At 38.7% G+C, this 21,724-nt stretch overlaps 2 protein-coding genes across 3 annotated transcripts in view; both read right to left on the bottom strand.

Moving 5' to 3' along the window:
- LOC146473370 (uncharacterized) overlaps positions 1–14,975 on the bottom strand; it is a 29,281-nt gene extending 14,306 nt beyond the window's left edge. Inside the window, exons 1-10 of one of the 2 annotated variants that reach the window (XM_085118599.1) lie at positions 14,825–14,975; positions 14,645–14,698; positions 12,809–12,958; positions 12,278–12,471; positions 4,010–4,131; positions 3,074–3,319; positions 2,510–2,550; positions 2,099–2,151; positions 1,219–1,308; positions 54–208 (exon numbers count right to left, since the gene is read on the bottom strand). In XM_085118599.1, coding sequence (XP_084974725.1) covers positions 54–208; positions 1,219–1,308; positions 2,099–2,151; positions 2,510–2,550; positions 3,074–3,319; positions 4,010–4,131; positions 12,278–12,471; positions 12,809–12,958; positions 14,645–14,698; positions 14,825–14,908 — 1,189 coding nt within the window. In that variant the 5' untranslated portion in view covers positions 14,909–14,975. Of the gene's footprint in view, positions 1–53; positions 209–1,218; positions 1,309–2,098; positions 2,152–2,509; positions 2,563–3,073; positions 3,320–4,009; positions 4,132–12,277; positions 12,472–12,808; positions 12,959–14,644; positions 14,699–14,824 lie in introns of both variants that reach the window. The other variant, XM_085118598.1, reaches the window with a different exon arrangement.
- A 1,654-nt stretch (positions 14,976–16,629) lies between these two features.
- On the bottom strand, positions 16,630–21,485 carry LOC146473371 (uncharacterized). Its single transcript, XM_085118601.1, has 2 exons — positions 19,687–21,485; positions 16,630–18,078 (listed from the first exon to the last, which is right to left on the bottom strand). Exons 1-2 carry the CDS (start codon positions 21,344–21,346, stop codon positions 16,937–16,939), a joined length of 2,802 nt encoding a protein of 933 aa, XP_084974727.1. The 5' UTR covers positions 21,347–21,485; the 3' UTR covers positions 16,630–16,936.
- Positions 21,486–21,724: the final 239 nt, after the last annotated feature.

The raw sequence follows: 21,724 nt of genomic DNA on the forward strand, positions 1-21,724 counted from the left end.
ATTACTTTTAAATCTTTAATAATCCTAGCAATTTTTTTTTAAATAAAAAATACCTTTCAGAAACAAATCATCCCATTCTCCTCTGTGCTCCAGTGAGTGTATATAAGCAATAACATAATGAATGGGAGCACAAACAACTGAAGTCCCTTTTAAGGTGTCCCAGGGCCTCTCTCCTGCTTGAGCTGGTCTTTTCAGAATGTCCACACCCCTGGTACAGAATCAAAGACAAAAATAAGTTCTTGAAAATAATTCATCACTGCTGCAGCATGTGCACCATTTTTTCTTTACATAATACATGCAATCGAGGCTGACAAAAGCAGGCTAGGGGTTGCAAACTGTGTCAGAATTTAAACTCTTTAGGGTGGAAAATTTACCTGTTGACAAACCAAACATTGCATAAAACTAAACTGTCTAGCTGACTTTTTAACTCACATGTAACCATGCTGTAAAAATTAAAAACAAATAAAATGCGATGCATGGCCCAGCAATAATAATAATAATAATAATAATAATAATAATAATAATAATAATAATAATAATAAAAATAATAATAATAATTATAATAATAATAATAATAATAATTATAATAATTATAAATTTGACACCACCATCATCCCAAAGAAAAACATAACATACAGTTAAAATAATGTGCATGCAATTAAACATTTGTGTGGTTAATCCCCTGAATGCAACAAATTACGTGTATTTTACTCAAATGATGCTTGGAATAGACCATTTTCATGATGGTGTGATTTGACTACTGACAACTACCAGAATTCAATATTGTCATTTTCCTTTCAAATTCAAATTTTGTAATAATAATAATAATAATAATAATAATAATAATAATAATAATAATAAATAATAATAATAATAATAATAATAATAATAATAATAATAATTATACTAATAGTAATAATAATTATACTAATAGTAATAATAATTATACTAATAGTAATAATAATAATAAAAACAATATTTTAAAGAGGAGGCCTCCAATCACCTGACGGTGGTTTTCAGGAGGGTCCTCTAAAATAGTCCGGCGGAGAGCAAACAACAATAGCTCTTTGAATTAGCAAGAGAATCTAAAGAACCGACAGATTCTGGTAGTTACAGTCAATTGACACCATAGTAAAAATGTACTGTTGCCAGCCTCACTAAGGCAATGACATAGAAGTCAGCAGATTAGTGTTCTGAGTATAAACAGTAACAACTTACTTGATAGTGCCGACTGTTATCCAGCCATCTGTCCCCTCAGTTCCCTCATATACTACATTAAGTCTTTGGAGCAAACTCTCTATGTTTTGGCTTAATTACATAGAAATAGAAACAAAGTTTGACATTAGTTGATGCTATCTGAACTCTTACAATTTAGAACACACGGCTTGTAATATAATTATATTTGTATGTACAGACACTGGGCAGGATAACTGGACAAACAAAACTCAATCATGTCTCATTTCTGGCCCATTACATGTAATAGATGATGATGATGATGTTAATAATTTACATGTCCGGATTAGTCTTTATTTGAACTAGACATTGGCTATTGGCTGGTTGTTGTTTCGCTTCCTGCGACAACAGCCAACTTGAATCTCACAAGAAAAAAATAATGAACTTAAATCAACCGGAAAGACCCAAAAGAGCAGAAAATGTACAGAACGTGGTTAAATGTTGCTTGTCGTTTGTTGACCACAATTTTCTAGCTATATAAATGGAGAGAGCCTTTATAAATGTAAGGTAAAATCATCTGCTATTAATGGTAATAATGGCTGTCCTTTGTTGCCGAAGATGACTGTCTTGTGTTTGAGTTGGGGCCTATCTCAAACAGGCTCTTATGTGGGCGGTGAGACCTGCTCGGGATCTGTAGTAACGCTGACAATTAGTGCATTGAAAAATGCCTAGAGTCACTGCCGAGCGTTGTCAGTCAGTCATGTGCACGCTGATATTCTTGCTAGCGCTGCTCTTCTACGGCTGGCGTAGCCTTCCTCAACGGTCAACGCCATTTGAAAATGAAAAAATAACTGAACATGGAACAGTTTTAAATGACAAATATAACTTTGGGTTAATCTAGAAAGAAGAGTTTAATGTGTAGCACCTGCTTACGAAGTCAGGAAGGTTTGACGCATCTGGAACTATGCTCCTAGTAATCTGAAAATTAACAATATTTTGATCTTATTTTTAATGGTCATCAATTTTAACCTTGCCACAAAATAAATCACAAACAAAAATATTGAAGATGTGATAATTTCACTCATTATTTCGCATGTCAACTAAAGAAGGGAAGTCTAGGAGACATACAGTGCTGCACAGTCTGACAGTACCTGTAAACACCAATACTATGTACAGTGCTGTAATTACAATTTTGTAAGGGAAAATAAAATAAAATACACAGATAATCCAAAAGATTTAAGTTGAACCATCATGGCAAGCTTGATAATGATATAATTCAGTAATATATATAATTCATTGGTGTTCGCATGCATGTTAAATAATTCTTGCACTTCACCTTAGTTGTTTTCTTGGATGGTTTTCCATTCTCTTGGCTCACTGAAGTGACAGCTAATTTACCAATTAAAAACATCAAGGAGTCAATGGCATTGATCAATCACAAATCCAATGATTATATAACTGTACATATTGGTATTCAAGCTGTAAATGGTTTGAACCCAGGAGTCATGTCTCATAATTTACGTACTTATGGTATTCAAGCCTTGGTTATCTAGCCTTTCTGTCTGCCATTAGTGATTGAAAACTAGCATTTATAATTTTCAACTAGTTTTCATACAATAGAGTAACTACATGTAGGGGTGAAAACTATATATTAACTACAAGCTGTCATCTGGGTATGGAATGGCCAGCAGTTGCTAGGTGATGTCAGTAATGCCCATCAACACAGGACACCAAAGTTATTAAACAACATCATAATATTACAATCATTATGGTGGTTACTACAAAACTAATGTAAATATTCTATTTGATACACCAAAATAAAAATCTGAGCTACATTCCTACATTCCAATGTTTCAACATTAACTTAATAAACAAAAATAATTTTTTGTTTGTTACCAACCTAATGGTGTTGTGGATGAAAGCATTGTGAGATCCCTGGCAAGATCATCAGTTGTAGAAGATGATACATTTGTTGCACTGGCCTCTGAATCGCAACTCTTGGCAGGGGATGTTACAGGTTTGTAGTGTGTAGAGAAGTCTTGCAGTCCCGCCACTCTTGAGGCTGTCAATTGTGGAATTGATGCAAACAGCGGTGACACGGGTGCCACAACCAGGGTTACTAAGCTCTCAGTCTGTTCATCGTCACCTGTAAATTTTAATAATATTATTATTGTCAACTCCCAATAACTTGCACCTTCAATGGAAATTAAAAAAGGTTTGAGTTATGGGGAGTTGAGAACAAAAGACCAGAAATAAGAACAAAAGTGTGTTTACCGTGTATTTCTTTAGAATCATACAGTGTCAATTTTAATCAAATTTAATTATAGAGAAGTCAAGTGAAAATGGAACAATACTATTTCTAGTAACATGAAATGAAACAAAGCAGAGCGAAGAAGCAGGAGAAGACTAGCTACTGCAAACTTTGCAGCTTTCAAAGATAGGCATGGTTCAAGTTATTGAGGGTAAAATTATACAGAAAATGACCTGAAGGGAAGCAAAAAATTGCTTCGAGTTAGCAGGAGGTTTGAGTTAACAAGCGTTCAAGTTACTGAGGGTAAAATTACAGTAAAAATATATGACAGAAATCTAGGGGAAATTGATTTTGGTTTGAGTTGGTGCGAGGTTCGAGTTATCGGGAGTCGACTGTATTGTTTAATAAGATCCTTGATTATTTTGCTGCCAAACAAACTGCGCACAGCAGTTCAAATTTATGCAACAAAATATTGGAAGAATTTAGTACCATAGAAAAGATTCATGAGTCAAATCCATCATCATGGAACAATAATGCAAAACTTGTATAATGTACAATTATGTATCTTAACAGGGTGTCTCATACCATTGTCAATTGAAGACACTAAATAACAGGACCAGAGTGCTCGTTCTGCTGGAATTACTTGCTCAATATATGAACTTATAAACCATGCTTCAGAGTTTGACTTGGCATCCATCTCCCAGTGTCTGTAAAATTATATTAAATTAAAATTTAACCACATGATTGAATACTTTTTTATAATAATTTATAGTTACTAATGAATTCAGGGCAAGTGCAGCTTGTATTACTCCAAGACAGCAAGGAATATGCAAAACCTTCTTAATTAGTTTATTAACAACAACAGTGTAACACTGTACTTCCCTTAAAGGAGTCAGCTTTCTTAAAATTCAATGTCAGCTCATCTAACTTGTCTAATATGGCATTACTACTGTAAATTACATATAACACTTGTCCAAGACATTGCATACTTGTCCATCTCAATATGGACTAAAAATTGTTACCGCTGAGGGTAAAAGTTACCCAGTCTTAACAAATCAGAGCGTCGCATTTCTAAAAGCCGTCACAAGCGAGTAATATTTACCGGCGAGAGTAAACTTTACCACCGTCGAAATACCAGATGTTCTTGAAATGGCTTTTACCTCTTACCGAAATCGATAAATAAGGTGGAATTTCTGTAAATTTAGATTTTCCCTAAAACAATAGGGTATTCTTATTCGAAAAAACCGTGAAATTCATTTTTATACGCAGAGGCGATGGCGGGCTTTCGAGTAACATTTATTCCGTAAAGTAAACATTACCAGTGACAAAACACGCAAGCGACCAAGTGTTTAAGAAATAGCAGTTTTTTTCGTGTATTGGTGGATATATATTATAGATGATACTTCTATTCCTCTTTCTAAGGAAAGTAAAGTATTCTCTGGCGAAAAAAGTGAATAAAGGTTTGCACAAAACGCGTGGCATAGCAGACGAAAGGTCACCCGAAGGTCAACTGACGGGAGTAATTATGATTACATGCAGTTGAGGAAGGCTACTACCGCGATTACACGCTAAACAAAGTTGTTTCAAGCAGTATTTTGCTGCTGTTTAGTTTTCAATGAATACAGACAACGTAATTTTATCTACTAATTATAAATCGGAACGCGCAGAATTCTTTCTAGCAGCGTGACTTTTGCGCATACGTAACGTGACAAATTTGTCGCCAAAAGTATCCGGTGTTCTACAAAGGTCATTCACCGAAATCTTGAAGAAAGATACGACAAAATTACGTGAAATTAAACTCTTCAATTCAATCTCTAAACGTAAAAAGGCATTTTTACTTTCGACAACATATGACGCTTGCCTTTTTGCAGACGTCTCGTATCCTTCTGTCAAATCTTTTTTAACCCCGAATATATTTCAGTGAGTGTATAAAAAACTAATAATATTACCGCTGCGCTTTGATCTGAATTCCGGCTTGTCTGACTGAATTAAACCTTTACAGGATTTCGGTTTATGAGTTATTGCATCTCTCTATCTTGTTACACTGTGGCCTTTTCATCTTCACGTTACTTTATACGAGAGATGTTTTAAAGAACTGAATTCATGCCATCTAGTTCTCATCGACTCAAGGCAAACGCATCATGAGTGTAAAATGCATGAAATTAAATCGAAATGGGAACGTTTGTTTACATTTTGACCCATATTATGGTCTAAGCGTTAGGCTCGTATCTGAGCTATTTAGTCTTTTTTCATGGTCATTCTAAAGAAACATGCAAATTACAGCGATATCTAAACTTTATACGATTGACGATTGACAGCGGTGATGACCAGCGTCTGAGCCTGAATGCAAGTGATTCCGACCTCTTGATGTCTTCTCTTCTGAACACTCAACAATACATCTTGGTACCCGTAATAACTCCATAGAATATGTTTCAACACATAGACTGACTGTGATATTCCACTTCATTTCGCTGCGTTCACTGTTTTCGACAAAACGTGGACACAAATCCAACACGACCATCCACGTGGGCGATGCACTTTCTTCCCGCGCATTCTAGGGTCGCATTTTAACTCTTGTTGCAGTCACCCCTAAACGTGACGCTAGTTTAATTTTTGCCCGGGCCGTTTTTAAGAGCATTCTAGGGTCGCATTTTAACTCTTGTTGCAGTCACCCCTAAACGTGACGCTAGTTTAATTTTTGCCCGGGCCGTTTTTAAGAGGAGTGATTTCTCAAATTGATTGCGATGCACTTTAGGGAGTGAGTTCTGTTTTGCTTTGAGCCGGCCTTGTGTTAAAATATGGCGGAATAAACTAAACGCATTTGCAGAAGGTCTCAGTGACACCTGAGGTAATTGTTACTCAAGAGGGTAATGTTTACCGCACATAAATGACATACTCCTCACTATTGATTTGTCTCTAGATTGAAATATTACGATACTTATGAGAAAGTAATCAGTTTTTCCTCTTACTCAACTTGGGTAATTGTTACTGAAGAGAGGTATTGTTACCGATTCTGCCGCCAAGTAACATGCAAACGGAACCACTCACAGAAGCCGCCATTTATTCTTCGATATTCCCCTTTTCACAGTTTTTCGTTTCATTGAAAATCAACATGACACGGAAAGGGTTTGGAAAGTAACGAATGTTGGAAATATCTGATGCTACATAGATTTCGCTGCTTCTACACAACGCTACCGTGTTTCAGTGGTCGGAAATAGAAATTTCTCAAACACCTCTGGACAGCAATGAAATAAATGTATATACCACACGTTCGCAGTATGCAGGATATTTGTCCCATGAACCTAGTTTAATGGCCTTAATGCACCAGTCAATGTAAACCACGGCCCCCCGACCCCCGGGACATAGCGGGGGAGTAACGGGGACATAGCCGTGGAGTAACGCCTTTGTAACGCTGTATTTCCCCGGGAGGACGGGGACAGTAACAATTTGTCAAACTGAGCGGGGATTTTTAGCGGGGCTGTAACGCTAGCCCCGACAGGGAGGGACTGGGGACAACACTCTGAAACGGCTTCAAAATGGCGTCGGGAAAGAAGGTTCAAGTGTGTCTTACGTTCTTTTGTTTAATCTGTGCCTTTTTGAAGTCATCCTTCGCTAACACAGCGAAAATATTTTCCAGAAGAAAACAGTGATCTCTTTTATGTGAACGTGGAGTAGGCTCAGTTAGTGGGTAGTGGTTTATTTTAGCCAGTACTTCATGTAGTACTCCGTATGTGCACGTTTGATGTTGGCTTTAAGTTCTCAAAACGTTTGCGTAGAGTTTGCGCAAGGTTAATGTAAAATATACAGAAAATTATCGTTACATAATCGTTAAGTCATTGATTATTATCTTCAGAACTGATTCATAATGTTTTTTGTGGGACTGACAAATGTGAGTCGAAATCTTCTGAAGTGGAGGCAAGAGCCCTATGAACCTTCTAAAGGGTGACTACTGAGCGGCCCTTTGGTTTTGCTTTCTATTTAGGGAAACCTAATAAAGTGACAAATTGCCATGCTTTCAACAAGTGTCGTATTTGCCATTTTTAATAGTGCTTCAGAATGCAGGAAAATGCGTCCCTGAGAGTATAATATTTCAAAATTTTCTGGGGGGGCATGCCCCCACACCCCCCTAGAGGGCAAGGCCCTCCGGGCCTTGCTGACTGGGACCCTAGGGGCGGAGATAGTAACAGAACAGATTCCCCCGAGGGCCGGGGTAAAAGTTGAAATGTAACACTGTAGGAATGTTACATCCCCCGCTATGTCCCGGGGGTCGGGGGGCTGTGGTTTACAATGACTGGTGCATAAAGCTCCCATGAGTCTCCTCACAGTAGCTCAGTGTTAGAGCATGCGAACCAGTAATCGGAAGGTCTTAGGTTCGACTCCTTATAGGAGCAATCGGATTTCTTTTTTCCGAGTATGCCTGTGTCATTTTCTAGAATAATACATCATTCTCACCTCCAGCAAGTTTACCCCTCGAAAGTTACGGATTAGTCAGTGCAGTGAAGCAAATTTCGCAAAGCGCTGAATAATAAGCGAAATCTGCTCCGATATCATAAGAAAAACGCCAAGACTATCGAATGACATGAACATTTGCTAGCCAAAACGAAAACTGATTATTTTCTCATAGGTATCGTAATATTTCAATCTAGAGACAAATCAATAGTGAGGAGTATGTCATTTATGTGCGGTAAACATTACCCTCTTGAGTAACAATTACCTCAGGTGTCACTGAGACCTTCTGCAAATGCGTTTAGTTTATTCCGCCATATTTTAACACAAGGCCGGCTCAAAGCAAAACAGAACTCACTCCCTAAAGTGCATCGCAATCAATTTGAGAAATCACTCCTCTTAAAAACGGCCCAGGCAAAAATTAAACTAGCGTCACGTTTAGGGGTGACTGCAACAAGAGTTAAAATGCGACCCTAGAATGCGCGGGAAGAAAGTGCATCGCCCACGTGGATGGTCGTGTTGGATTTGTGTCCACGTTTTGTCGAAAACAGTGAACGCAGCGAAATGAAGTGGAATATCACAGTCAGTCTATGTGTTGAAACATATTCTATGGAGTTATTACGGGTACCAAGATGTATTGTTGAGTGTTCAGAAGTAGCCTGTTCCAGGCTCCTAGAGAGACGCGCGAAGGAGAGAGCGAGGGGACGAAAACGACGGGGGTGGGGGAGAGGAAGAGAGGGAAAGAAGAGGAGCCTGTAATCATTCTCTTAAACACCTCATGCCGCCCACTTTTTTCCAAAATGTGTCAACATGTCAAAATGTCAAACTTTTCATTGTCCGGGTTTCGAGTACTCATGCGAGTTCTCGAGTTCGCGCGGTTGTCCTCACATCGCTTCGATGTCGCGGACACCGAAAGGTTCTCCGGGTTTGAGATTTCAACCCTCAAAATCCTGTAGATTTTGCCAAAAAAATTTGACGTGTCTTGGAACGAAAGTTCCCCGGGTGTACTTGTTCAACGCCGTTCGAAATAAGGAACTTATTAACGCGACGTTATGATATCGAGCGACGAGACTCTAGTGTTGGCAGATGTTGTGTCTTCGCTTGGTTGTATCTTCGCAAGCTTTTAAGAAACGAAGAGCTTTCCAGCGTCAGCTGCCTCATTTGTGCGAGGATCCTGGCCAGAATTTATGGCACGTTTAAATATGTTAAAATGCGGTTGACAGACCTGCACGACTCCCACTGTGTGTGCGTTGTTTTGATAAAAGCTTTTACAATGCAAGCATGTCTTTAAGCGATTTTCCTTTTGTATAAGAGCTTCTTCCCTTTTGATCAAAACGTGATGCGACCGCTCTGCTTAATAGTGTTTATCTTGATCGTGAGGGGGAATTCTCATATATACTGAATGGAGAGTTTCTTACTGACTATTCTGAGCCGTTAGGATTAGATTTTGATATGCCATTGTGTATGCTAGCTCTGTGGCATTTGTTAAAGTTTAGCGGATAGGATTAACTGCAAGATTTCAGGTAGCGCTAAATAAATTTTATCTGTGAAGATACAGGATCCGTGGATTTCTTTACTCGTGAATTCATGCTTATGCTATTGCATATCACTGCGGGAAGATTGAAACTGCCGCAGGATGTTTGTTTATCACGGATATGAGTGTCTAACAGATCCTCGTCTTTCAAAGCTTATCATTGTTGTCTCTTGCTTTCGAGAGCTATAGCATTTGTTACACATTCGTCGCCAATTCCTATTGCTGCGGCCGAGAACCCTAGTTGTTTTAACTGCTCGACCTGATCTCTCATCACTGAAACCAACGGAGAAACCACTATAATGGTTGACAACGGCTTGACTTCACTTGAGCACAAAGCACTCGAGACTCGAGGAAACAGTTGAAATATCAAGCTCTTCCCGAAACCGGTGGGTAGAATGGCGAAAACATCTTTCCCACGAGCTAGATTTAGAAGGCACGCTTTTTGCTTCTTCCTGAGTACTTTAACTTGCAGAAAATCTCGAAGACAATTCTCTAAAATTGAATTAAACTCAGTCTCATCAAAACCACGCGCGTGTGACACACTAACCATTTTGACTCTTTCAGATTCTTTCGCGATATCTTTTGAGTGATGTCTGAACTGTCAAAACTGACCAATCAGAGGGTATACCGGGAGCTGGTATACCGGCATGAGGTGTCTAAGAGAATGATTACAGGCTCCTCTTCTTCCCCTCTTTTTCTCTCCCCAGCCCCCCTCGTTTTCGACACCTCGCCCTCTCCTTCGCGCTTCTCTCTAGGAGCCTGGAACAGGCTAGTTCAGAAGAGAAGACATCAAGAGGTCGGATTCACTTGCACTCAGGCTCAGACGCCGGTCATCACCGCTGTCAATCGTCAATCGTCAATCGTATAAAGTTTAGATATCGCTGTAATTTGCATGTTTCTTTAGAATGACCATGAAAAAAGACTTAATAGCTCAGATACGAGCCTAACGCTTAGACCATAATATGGGTCAAAATGTAAACAAACGTTCCCATTTTGATTTAATTTCATGCATTTTACACTCATGATGCGTTCGCCTTGAGTCGATGAGAACTAGATGGCATGAATTCAGTTCTTTAAAACATCTCTCATATAAAGTAACGTGAAGATGAAAAGGCCACAGTGTAACAAGATAGAGAGATGCAATAACTCATAAACCGAAATCCTGTAAAGGTTTAATTCAGTCAGACAAGCCGGAATTCAGATCAAAGCGCAGCGGTAATATTATTAGTTTTTTATACACTCACTGAAATATATTCGGGGTTAAAAAAGATTTGACAGAAGGATACGAGACGTCTGCAAAAAGGCAAGCGTCATATGTTGTCGAAAGTAAAAATGCCTTTTTACGTTTAGAGATTGAATTGAAGAGTTTAATTTCACGTAATTTTGTCGTATCTTTCTTCAAGATTTCGGTGAATGACCTTTGTAGAACACCGGATACTTTTGGCGACAAATTTGTCACGTTACGTATGCGCAAAAGTCACGCTGCTAGAAAGAATTCTGTGCGTTCCGATTTATAATTAGTAGATAAAATTACGTTGTCTGTATTCATTGAAAACTAAACAGCAGCAAAATACTGCTTGAAACAACTTTGTTTAGCGTGTAATCGCGGTAGTAGCCTTCCTCAACTGCATGTAATCATAATTACTCCCGTCAGTTGACCTTCGGGTGACCTTTCGTCTGCTATGCCACGCGTTTTGTGCAAACCTTTATTCACTTTTTTCGCCAGAGAATACTTTACTTTCCTTAGAAAGAGGAATAGAAGTATCATCTATAATATATATCCATCAATACACGAAAAAAACTGCTATTTCTTAAACACTTGGTCGCTTGCGTGTTTTGTCGCTGGTAATGTTTACTTTACGGAGTAAATGTTACTCGAAAGCTCTGCGTATAAAAATGAATTTCACGGTTTTTTCGAATAAGAATACCCTATTGTTTTAGGGAAAATCTAAATTTACAGAAATTCCACCTTATTTATCGATTTCGGTAAGAGGTAAAAGCCATTTCAAGAACATCTGGTATTTTGACGGTGGTAAAGTTTACTCTCGCCTGTAAATATTACTCGCTTGTGACCGCTTTTAGAAATGCGACGCTCTGATTGGTTAAGACTGGGTAACTTTTACCCTCAGTGGTAACAATTTTTAGTCCATATTGAGATGGACAAGTATGCAATGTCTTGGACAGTCTTGAACTTGAAAAGAGTTTTGACCATAACTGACATTTTGCTAATTCCCGAGCAGAAGTATCTGAAATTCAACACAATCAAGAGCATTTTTGGTAGAAATGAGCTAATGTGATGTCCAGGTAATGTATATGAACATTTTCCATTAGCAACAAAATAATTTTGGATCTAGTTTTTAAATGGGGTTGTTTGAGAAGGCAACAGTTTCAAAATTTGGGTCACATTCACAGTCATGCCAACTCTCCCGCTTTTGGCGGGAGAGTTACAATTTTTTCCCTCGTCTCCCGCTCTCCCGCATTGGTACACAAATCTCCCTCTTTTTACATCCACTATAAATATTGAATACATAGTAAAAAATAAAACAGACTTCCTCCTCGTCTTTTTGGGTCACACTCCCACTAGATAAGATTGAACACGGATTGTGCTTTAATTTGTTTTTTCATTTGAACCTAATAAAATGTTGAAATGATAGTTGAAGGGTGAACCCCCCCCCCCCTCCCCCACTGAAGCCCTAAGGAGGCTCTTCACTGTTCCTGACACGGTTCTGCTGGCTACCCCTGAAGATTTCTAGACATTTCCCGGTTTTTGTACTCCGGGGGTTGGCAGGTATGCATTCAAGGAGAAGCCATCAGACCTGTTTTCTAGTACATAACGGTACTTAGTTACCATTAATGACAAAATGCATACTTGCCTCGAATAAATTGCATTTATTTCCCCACCAAAACTTTGCCGTATTTGATGCACAATCCTCGCTATGACACTGGTGCAATTAAATGAGACTGATATGACATCATGCTTGGTTGCCATGGTAACTTCTGAGGCAGTCCTCACTCCTGGATCCCATTCCGTCAACAGACCAGGCTGTTTTAGGATATTTACAACTTCCTGTTTACAGACAAAATAATTATTACACTGTAATCAGTTAATGAAGTAGAAAATGGCCTAAGCGCATTCGCTCTGACGTAGGACTAACGCTTAATGAATCTCTATAAGTTTATGGAGGCCAATTTACAGGTCTATAGTTATCAACTCTGTTGATAAACCAAACATTTGTTTCTACTCCCCACCGACGCAGCACCAAAGTCTCTTCAGAAACTAACCCCCTTGCCCAGATTGTCTGTTACAAAATTAGTGTAAAAGCATTAATTATTATGGAAGTAAATATCAATGTATCAAATGCTCAAAACTTGATAATAGCTCTGGTGAGTACAATGATTCTAACCCTTTGGGATGCTGGAATGATTCCAGAACATGCATAAATTGTCGCCGGCATCCATGAAGGTAAACTGCTGCCCATATTCCTTTGCCACACCCGTAATCCACTGTCCACTGTCTTGAGCTGCCATCCCTTTGTACCAGTGGGAGGAAGATACTAGAAAGCAGAAACAGAATGACACAATCTGAAAACACTGCAATGAATCACATTCATTAATTTGTACTGTCACCTTTTAAGTACAGAATATCTGACACTTGGTTCCTCATCGAAATTGAGAATCCATCTATCAGATTTCCAGGTCAGGGTTGGATTTGGGACTACTGATTCTGGATATTTCCTCAATTCAGGAATAAAATTGTGAAATACAATAAAGGCATCTCTGATTAGATTTTCCAAGTTCTGGCAGAATTCTACATGTAGGTCTGAAACCACACACTCAGTCAGAAAATGTAAAAATGGTCACCTTCTTCCTCCTCTGCCCTTTAATGTTGATTTTCAGTAAAGCCAAGTCAAAGAAAAGCTGTAAAGGCAACATTACGAGAGAAGGGGGGAGGGGGGGATTTACAAGTGCAGCACCCTAACCGCATGGCCTAGGTTTTGCTAAACAGCAGTCCACGGTCCGGCAGCCCATGGCCCAGCGACCCGTGGCCCACTTCCCAGTTAACGGTCCCACGGCTCAGTAGCCCACGGCCCACTTCACAGTTCACAGCCCTGACAATTTTTTTTCTTTTTTGACTCCCACTTCAAGATGGCAGATAGCTACTGTGACAAACTGGTGACTAACAAAATAACACTCTGGTTACCCTAATTTAGCTTAGGTAGCCCATGGTTAGCCTTTATGTTTGGGGTTAGGATATCTAGCCAAAAATTTGCTGATTGTGGCAGCCAGACGTAGTCCAGTGGTAAGGTTCCCGCTTGGGAAATGATCTGACAACCTGAGTTTGACTCTTTTTCATTCATTCCTTTTTCTAAGTTAAAAATGTAGGAAAAAGCAACTAAGTGTGTGATTTATAGTACTTATCTGCCATCTTTTAGCCTACCATGTTGAAGGTGGCATAAAAAATTTGCCCGGGCCGTTAACTGTGAAGTGGGCCGCGGGACGCTCCCTAGCAAAACCCCATGTTGCCTCCTCTATATCCTCCTCAATTCTCCTCTTCCATCTTTAACTATTGAAGAACAGTATTCCAGACGCAATGCTGGAAACTATCGGATGAAAATTAATTATTTTCCTGTCATTAATTAGAATGAACTTTTCTAATGCCATGATATTATTTTTTACAGCCCAGTTAACTTTTTCTCCATCTCTCATGCACAGATTATAATGAAAGATGAACACCTCAAATAGTTTCAATTATAAAGGCTTTAATTAATGAATAATGTATAAAATAAGATGTGAGAAAAATATGTTGACTTTTATTTAACGTTTAACACTTCGTTAAAATTTTGAACATGAAAATTAAAAGAGCTTTAACTTTGGACTTTTACGTATTATATTAACAAAAACATCTAATAATAGTCATTACTAATATATAAGCAAGGACCTCACGTGCTATTAATAAGTTATAGACAATGGATAATATGACGAAGTATACATGTATATTTTGCTCGTAAAAGATTTCCGATTCAGTGATCAAACCAATCAATCAAATCTTGCGCGAATTTTCAAGCTACACAAAAATAGAGACAAGAAAAGCTCCAAAACAAAACAAGTATTGCATAAGTTTCTTGTGTTTGTATTTAAACTGCATATAAACATACAATCTATATGACGATGATTAATAATTACACACTGTAAAAGTATATTCTGATTACTGACACACTTAATTTTCGACGTACGCTTACCTTTTTCAGATATTGTATTTTCTCCTGAGCTGGAGTTGAATCGTGAAGTTTTCCCTAAATTAAAAAAAAATCACCCCCATTTAAGACTTAAGCTCAATTTTAATACAGCTCATCTTTGATCATGATCGAAGAGAATGATTGAGAACAATAACGTATTAAAACAAGAGATTGTCAACTCACCTTTCGAAATAATAAAGCATAGCTGAAAAATGCAACTACTGCACTTATTAACACCAGATATAACAGCCACAACACAGAAAACATTGCCTGTGTCGGACAGAAGAATTCCTACACACTACACGTTCATTTGGAGTCAGTGGAGAGTGTGTTCGTCCGCTGACCGAGGGTGTATTGCGCTGTGTATAGGCACAGGTCTAGGCACAGGAGACAAGAAAGATCAGATTGACCGATCATTCACCATCAAGGTTGAATTCAAGTGCATTGAAGGTGACTCCCGAACACCCTTGACTATTAGGTAATTCAAGTTTACTGCAATCATTAATTTGCTTGGTTTTGATGGTCCATGGTCGACAACACCCATTCAAAAGTGAAGTGACCACCCCACCCCTCTCCCCTCTCCAAAAGAGCACGGTTGTTCGAAAGCCGATTAACGCAAATCCCCGATTAAAAATTGACCGAGGTTTTCATTTCGCATATTTTAAATGTTTTCAAGAGCTAATTTTAAGCTAATGGTAAAGAAAAGTCTAAGTCAAAACTAAAGGATAAAAATCTTTTGGAATAATTTTTGTTGATTAGTCATTAAACTTGATTCAAAAACTCATTAATAATTCATAAGCCCATTGACCTATCAAATGGTCGATAAAACATCACGTACAGTGGTTTTAAAACCAGATAAAACCTCCTCCTTATTAGTATGCGGTGTTTAATGTTTTTCTCGTGTGCTAATAATTTTCCAACATAATTTCCCAAAACCATCATTGTTTTGAACTCTCAGTAACACACGCTTTTCCAGGAATGCTTTTGAAGCCATTGAAAAAACTCGCAGCACGTGTTTTATCGGGTCTAAAACCACTCGGTTGAACCCCCTGGTTTTAAATCCCGATAAGACACTGCTGCTCGTGTTTTTAACATTACATCAAAGTTTTTAACCCAGGATTAGCTTTACCAGGCCCCGGTAGCTTCAACAAGAATAGTGCTACTACTCTTCTTCCTGCACCATACTTTGTGACAAGCCCAAAGTTCATCTGCATAGAACTATAATGATGGGATACCAAAAGCACAGTCCATTACCGACAAGTGGGCTAATAATGCTCCCCACAAGCAAAGAAATGGCTGTTTTTTTTTTTTTTTTTTTGATAATGATATTATCATATTATTAGATATATATGAAGGAAATACCGTGTATAAATAAAGTTATCCTATCCTATCCTATCCACCTTGCTCCCCCCCCCCCCCCCTTGACATATCAGGCGTTGTGCAGAGTTAAATCTCTTGTGCTGCAAAAGGTTACCGAGATTGCACGTGGTTTGCAAGGAAAAAAATTTCAATACTCTTTCAATACTCCCTCCTTTTCATCCACCTTGCCATGTTGAAGAGCATCACCACAGTTATGCCAAATTTTAGGTTGACTTAGTTTTCGTTTCACTCAAAATTATGGGTCTGAATTTTGTACAGTGACCTTCAATTTAATCAAATAAACATTGTTCCATTTTTGTTTTGTTTTATTATATTTACTATTATTTTATTTAGTTATTATTTTTTATTTTTTTGCTCTAAATTGTTTGTTGTTCCGCTTCTTTCTTTGCTTTTCTTTCAGCTGACTCAATATTTTGGTATTTTTTTTATCAAAACTAAGAGCAAACCAGCAAAAAAAAAAAACAACAACAACAGAGCATATGTCCTCTGACTAAAATGTATGCCCACATTAAAAAATTCAAACAATTTTCATCAAAATAAAAATCAGCTGTAAATTTGGCATGTACTTCCACCCCTTCAATTTAAAAATCACAGACTAGCACCAGAAATAAGACAATAATAGTTTATTATTAAATCAATAAATTTCTTAATTCTTTACAAATTGATAAACAATACTGAACATTATTTTATTATCTTATGATGAAATTGTTAGTAATATACTGTACACATGTAAAAATAAAAAAACAACATATGAGATGATCAGCAAACTGTTCCTCGTATCTTGACATTGGACTCAAAGAAGAAGATTTAGCATAACATGAATGAATGAGTATTAAAAACATAACCGGTGTTGAAAGAACATTTTTACACAATTATTCTTAATTTTCTTCTTTGGCATTATCTTGAATAAAGTTACTACTTTCTACTCTTGCTAATGATGAAGAAACATTCCTTGCCACATTTGGCAAGATGTTTAAGCCTTTCTAATGTTTCTTTTCGATAGCATTTGTTAACATCCTGTAGCATGTCATCCATCCTTTCAACAATGAAAACCAACCTTTCAAATGCCAATACCAGCCTTTTGTTAGGAGAGTTTTTAGCGAAGCTCAACACAATTGCTAGCCCTTCCAGAACAAAGGAGGCCTGAAACTTGAAACTGAACATTTGTTTTAATTCTTGAAAAGAGTCCAGATGATTCAAATGCTTTTTAGCAGGACCACTCCACCCTCTCTCCTCTCTGATGCTAGGTGAGAATTTTTCATGGAACTGAATTTTTTTGTCAAGTTTATCCAGTTTCCTTTGGATGCCACGGATCACAGTGATTGACCTGGCCATGCGACTCGTTACAGCAAAATGTTCATAAGTCATCCAGTGCTTTGAATCTGTTGGCAGCTCAACTTCCTGCTGTTTCACCTTTGCTTTGCACTCGCATCCATGAACCTCCCACCTTTCAAGGCACTCCCAGCAGAATTCTTTATAGCACAGGCCACATACCATGTGACTACAACCAAAATGTTTTTCAATGGGATAGTGGCAAAATGGACAGCTTTTGACCTGAACACTTGTGATTAACGAAAAGGATTGGCTGTTCTTAAGCATTTCAGCATAACCTTCAGTTTTCTTCCTGAATACCAAGGCCTCCTCGCATGTTGCTGGCCAATGAGCATCTTCCTGGCACTTGAAGCACCACATGGTGCCACACACACACACCACTGGAACTGGATGGACACTGCCAACATGCTCATCATATACCACCAAGGGATCCTGTGATGCTGTTGCCTTGACAACCAACTGGCACTTGTCTGCTGGGCACCATTTCCACTCAGGGTTGATTTCCAGGAATTTATTGAGGCTGTTGGTGCGATACCTGCCGTACCATGATGGTAGGAGAGACATCAGTGTGACATCATCAACTACTCTTGTACACTCATGACCAGGGCACCTCAGATCTGTGTGGCCAAGCTGAATCTGGGTCTTCAAGTGTGCTCTCCAGCAGTCATCACAGAACTTGTGGCCACAAGCTTTCAAAGAACTGTGAGAGCTGGTAACATCAGAATCTGAAATTATTAGAGGATAAAAAATAAATTTTATTGCAAAAGCGAAGTGATAAAAAAATCTGTGGATATGAAAGAGAACCCAAACAACAGGAAACAAAATCCAACATTCAGCTACATAATTTGTATGGAGCAAAGAATAATTATTTGTCTTTTACCTTCAAACAGCCATTACTCTTTTTCCGTAACATGGCAAACGAGGGTAAAAGTGCTCCAAAAGTAATTTTAAGAATGACAGAGATTGTTCACATATACAATGTATACAATCATGCAATCGGAATAAATGTGATGGTATATTTCAAGCCTGGTGAATGAATGAGAATGATGTATTATTCTAGAAAGTCACACAGGCATACTCGGAAAAAAGAAATCCGAGTGCTCCTATCAGAAGTCGAACCTACTCTTTAGGAGCACTCGGATTTCTTTTTTTCCGAGTATGCCTGTGTCACTTTCTAGAATAATACATCATTCTCATTCATGCAATCATTTTAAATATTGTGTAGTGCTTTGAAGGGGTATCAGGTTTATAACTGGTTTCTAACCGTTTCAATGAGTCTTTTAAGTAAACATTAAAAAACAAGGCTTTCATTAGCAGTTTGCAGTCTGAGCTATTGTAGTTACAGTCGAACCTGTATATAACGGCCCTGTATTAAGCGGCCACCCTCTATTAAGCAGCCAGTTTTTAAAGTCCCGATTTTTCGCGCATACAAACGCTGTATTTGTTACCTGTATTAGGCGGCCACCTCTATTAAGCGGCCGCGGCCACCCTGTAGCAGTCCCATGTTTGTCTTTCTTTGTTATTTTTACCTGTATTAAGCGGCCACCCTTGAATGGAAACTAAGCCATATGCACAGTACCATGGATAACAGGAATTGCCGCTGGCAGTGCTGACAGTCAACGACTTGCTCTACAAACAAAAGTTTTAAATTCCGAAGCGCCAGACGCACGTGTCCGACTTTTTTAAGTCGCCGTAATTGTTACCCTATTCCTATTTTTACTTGAAGAATTTTATTGTACATTGTGTTACTTTGAATTAGCAACATTACCGTTATAACTCCACTTCGATCGTAACAACTATGAAATGACGGAATGACATATTTTGTTGTGAACTGCAAGTCACGCAAGTGAGTTTGAAATACGGTACTGTACACCGTACAAGAGTAGAGGAAAATTTTTTGCACAGTGCTTTTGCACAATGTTACGTATATTACACTATCTGAAGTCACAAGTTGGCACTGAACTTTGTTTAAAGTATTGATCTCTTGAAAGAGTGTTGATCGTTTTATTGTTTCCTTGCATAAATGTTTTTGTATGATACACCATTAAAATTGACATTAGACCACGCCCAGTGAGTATTTTTAGTGATCCTGTATTAAGCGGCCAGTTCCTCAAGTCCCAAGGGTGGCCGTTATATACAGGTTCGACTGTATGTGTAGAAACAACAGTTAAGATCACTGGCTGCTTAAAGTTTGAAAATGACAAAAAGAAAACTAGATTTCCAGGAGAATCTCTTTTGTTTATGATGGGCTGCTTTTCCTGTGGAACCAGCTTCTGCAGAGCTCAATGACAGCCCTAGATACAACTTTAATATTTACAAATAAAAGAACTTACCCTTCCAACTGAATGGCAAGAAACATATCCCACATTCTGTTTGTTGGCGATGATCAACTGATGCCATTGTCACCGATGCAACGGGATCCTCAGGTGCAGCTTGTCTGATCTTCTTTTTCCTCGAGGAATTTTTCACCTCTTGCCGTGCCATCTCCAGTGAAAAGGCCTCAGATTTCCATCCAAACAGTTCTGTGAACATGTCAAGAGCAAGAATAGGTTTCCTTGGTCCTGGGCACGCAGTCTTACTGACAACCTTTGACTGGAAACAATTCATAGCAATGTTGACTACCTCCTGGAGGGACCAGATCTTTTGCTGAGCATTGTTCAGTTGAATCAAAGAATTGAATTTCCTCAAGACTAATTCATGGGCATTCTCATCACTGCAAACAACAACTGTGCTCACTCTAGCTTTTACATTGCCTGTACCACTCTCCACGCAGTCCTCAGCAAGTCGGAACAAAACAAAAAGCTCTTCGCTGTTTGACTGAGGGTCTTCAGGCATTGCATCAAGAGCGAACACTCTCGGGAAACAGGGAGCTTCCTTGCACTTTTCACCCCATTTTTTCTCAAGGGAAGCTGAACTTATTTCTTGACGGTTCAGAAAAAGGTAAAACTGATAGTTGTCATATGAGTCAGATGCAGGTGTTGTCGCAACAGGTTCCATGGATCCTGTTGGCACTTCAGAGGATGGTGCATTGGGTGCCACCCTGTAATTTCTGCGGTAGCCTCTGCGGTAACCACTGTGATAACCTCTTCCTCCACGTCTTCCCCATCCTTGTCCCCATCCCCATCCTAGTTGCCCCCAATCATCTGTCACAGATGATGAACTTTCTTGAATCTGAGCCAAAAATTCTTCATGTGCATCATACATTTCATCGCCATCACTTTCTACATAGATGACCCTCCCTTTTCCTAATTTGCATCCTTCACTGCCTGCTTGCTGAGGCTGACTTTTCTTCTTGAGAGATTTTTTTGCCTTTTGTGAGGAACTAATGATGAATTGTCCTAAATGAAATGTTAAGGATCTCTCCATGTTGCTGGAATCCGGGCTGGAATATGACTGACATGTCAAGTCATTCAAGTCCTCCTCGTCAGCTTGGCAAGACATGTATGGGTCTGGATTATCAATTTCTTCAAAGTCTTCTTCAATGATGTGGTTGACAATGCTGCTTTTCTTTCTGGTGTTGAAGAGGGCTGTCTGCTTTCTGGTACTCCATTTTGTCTTGTTTTGCCATGTTCCCGAAGGATGAGGGTACGTTACCTCGTATCGTGTTTTCATTGAGTCAGAGTGGCTGAGAAGGTCTTCTACTCGAGCCAATCTACGTTTAGATTCCCGAATGGTGCCGTCCGTGGAATTGAAAACAGAGAAACAGTCTGGTCGATTACTTCTTTCGTTTCCTTGCAATTGGCTTGTGTATCGCTCAACGAGAACAACCTCTTCAGAAAGCTTTTTGTCAACAGAACTTGTCTTGATCACCTCTGGGAGAAGCCAGCGATTTTGCTTGCCTAGCGAGTAACTTACCCTTTGTTCTTCGTCGTTTTTTCCTTCGCTGAGTGTCTGGATCAGAAGTCCTTCGGATCTTTTTGCTAGAGATCTTCCAAAGCAAGATCGAACGGTTCGTCCATTGTTGACGCCGAATTTTCGAGTTTTCAAAACCATTGTTGCGATAATTTTGAGTTCAACCGTTGTCTATAAACAGAAAATAATGGGAGAAAGCGAAATGCTTTCTTTTATAAGCCTGAAAATCCATTACTTCAGCAGAATTCCCCATAAACATAGTAATCGTGGTGAAACAATGCACTTTGCCGGCAAAATGATTCCCTTTCGATAGAACCTAGCATTTGATTGGCTATGTGCGTTATAGTCCAATCAGAATGCTCGAATTATCAAGCAAGAATTTATTTTTAGCTCCAAAGTTTTGGACATCACCAAAGTTGTTTCCAGTGCCCTCTCATTACAATATGGGTAGCGTTACTTTCCGCGTTACCGTCACGCAACTGGCTGAAAAATCACAAAATATTTCGTTCATCAGTATTA

This window comes from Pavona decussata, unplaced genomic scaffold (assembly GCF_977016875.1).
Source record: "Pavona decussata unplaced genomic scaffold, jaPavDecu1.1 SCAFFOLD_94, whole genome shotgun sequence".
Taxonomy (NCBI): domain Eukaryota; kingdom Metazoa; phylum Cnidaria; class Anthozoa; order Scleractinia; family Agariciidae; genus Pavona; species Pavona decussata.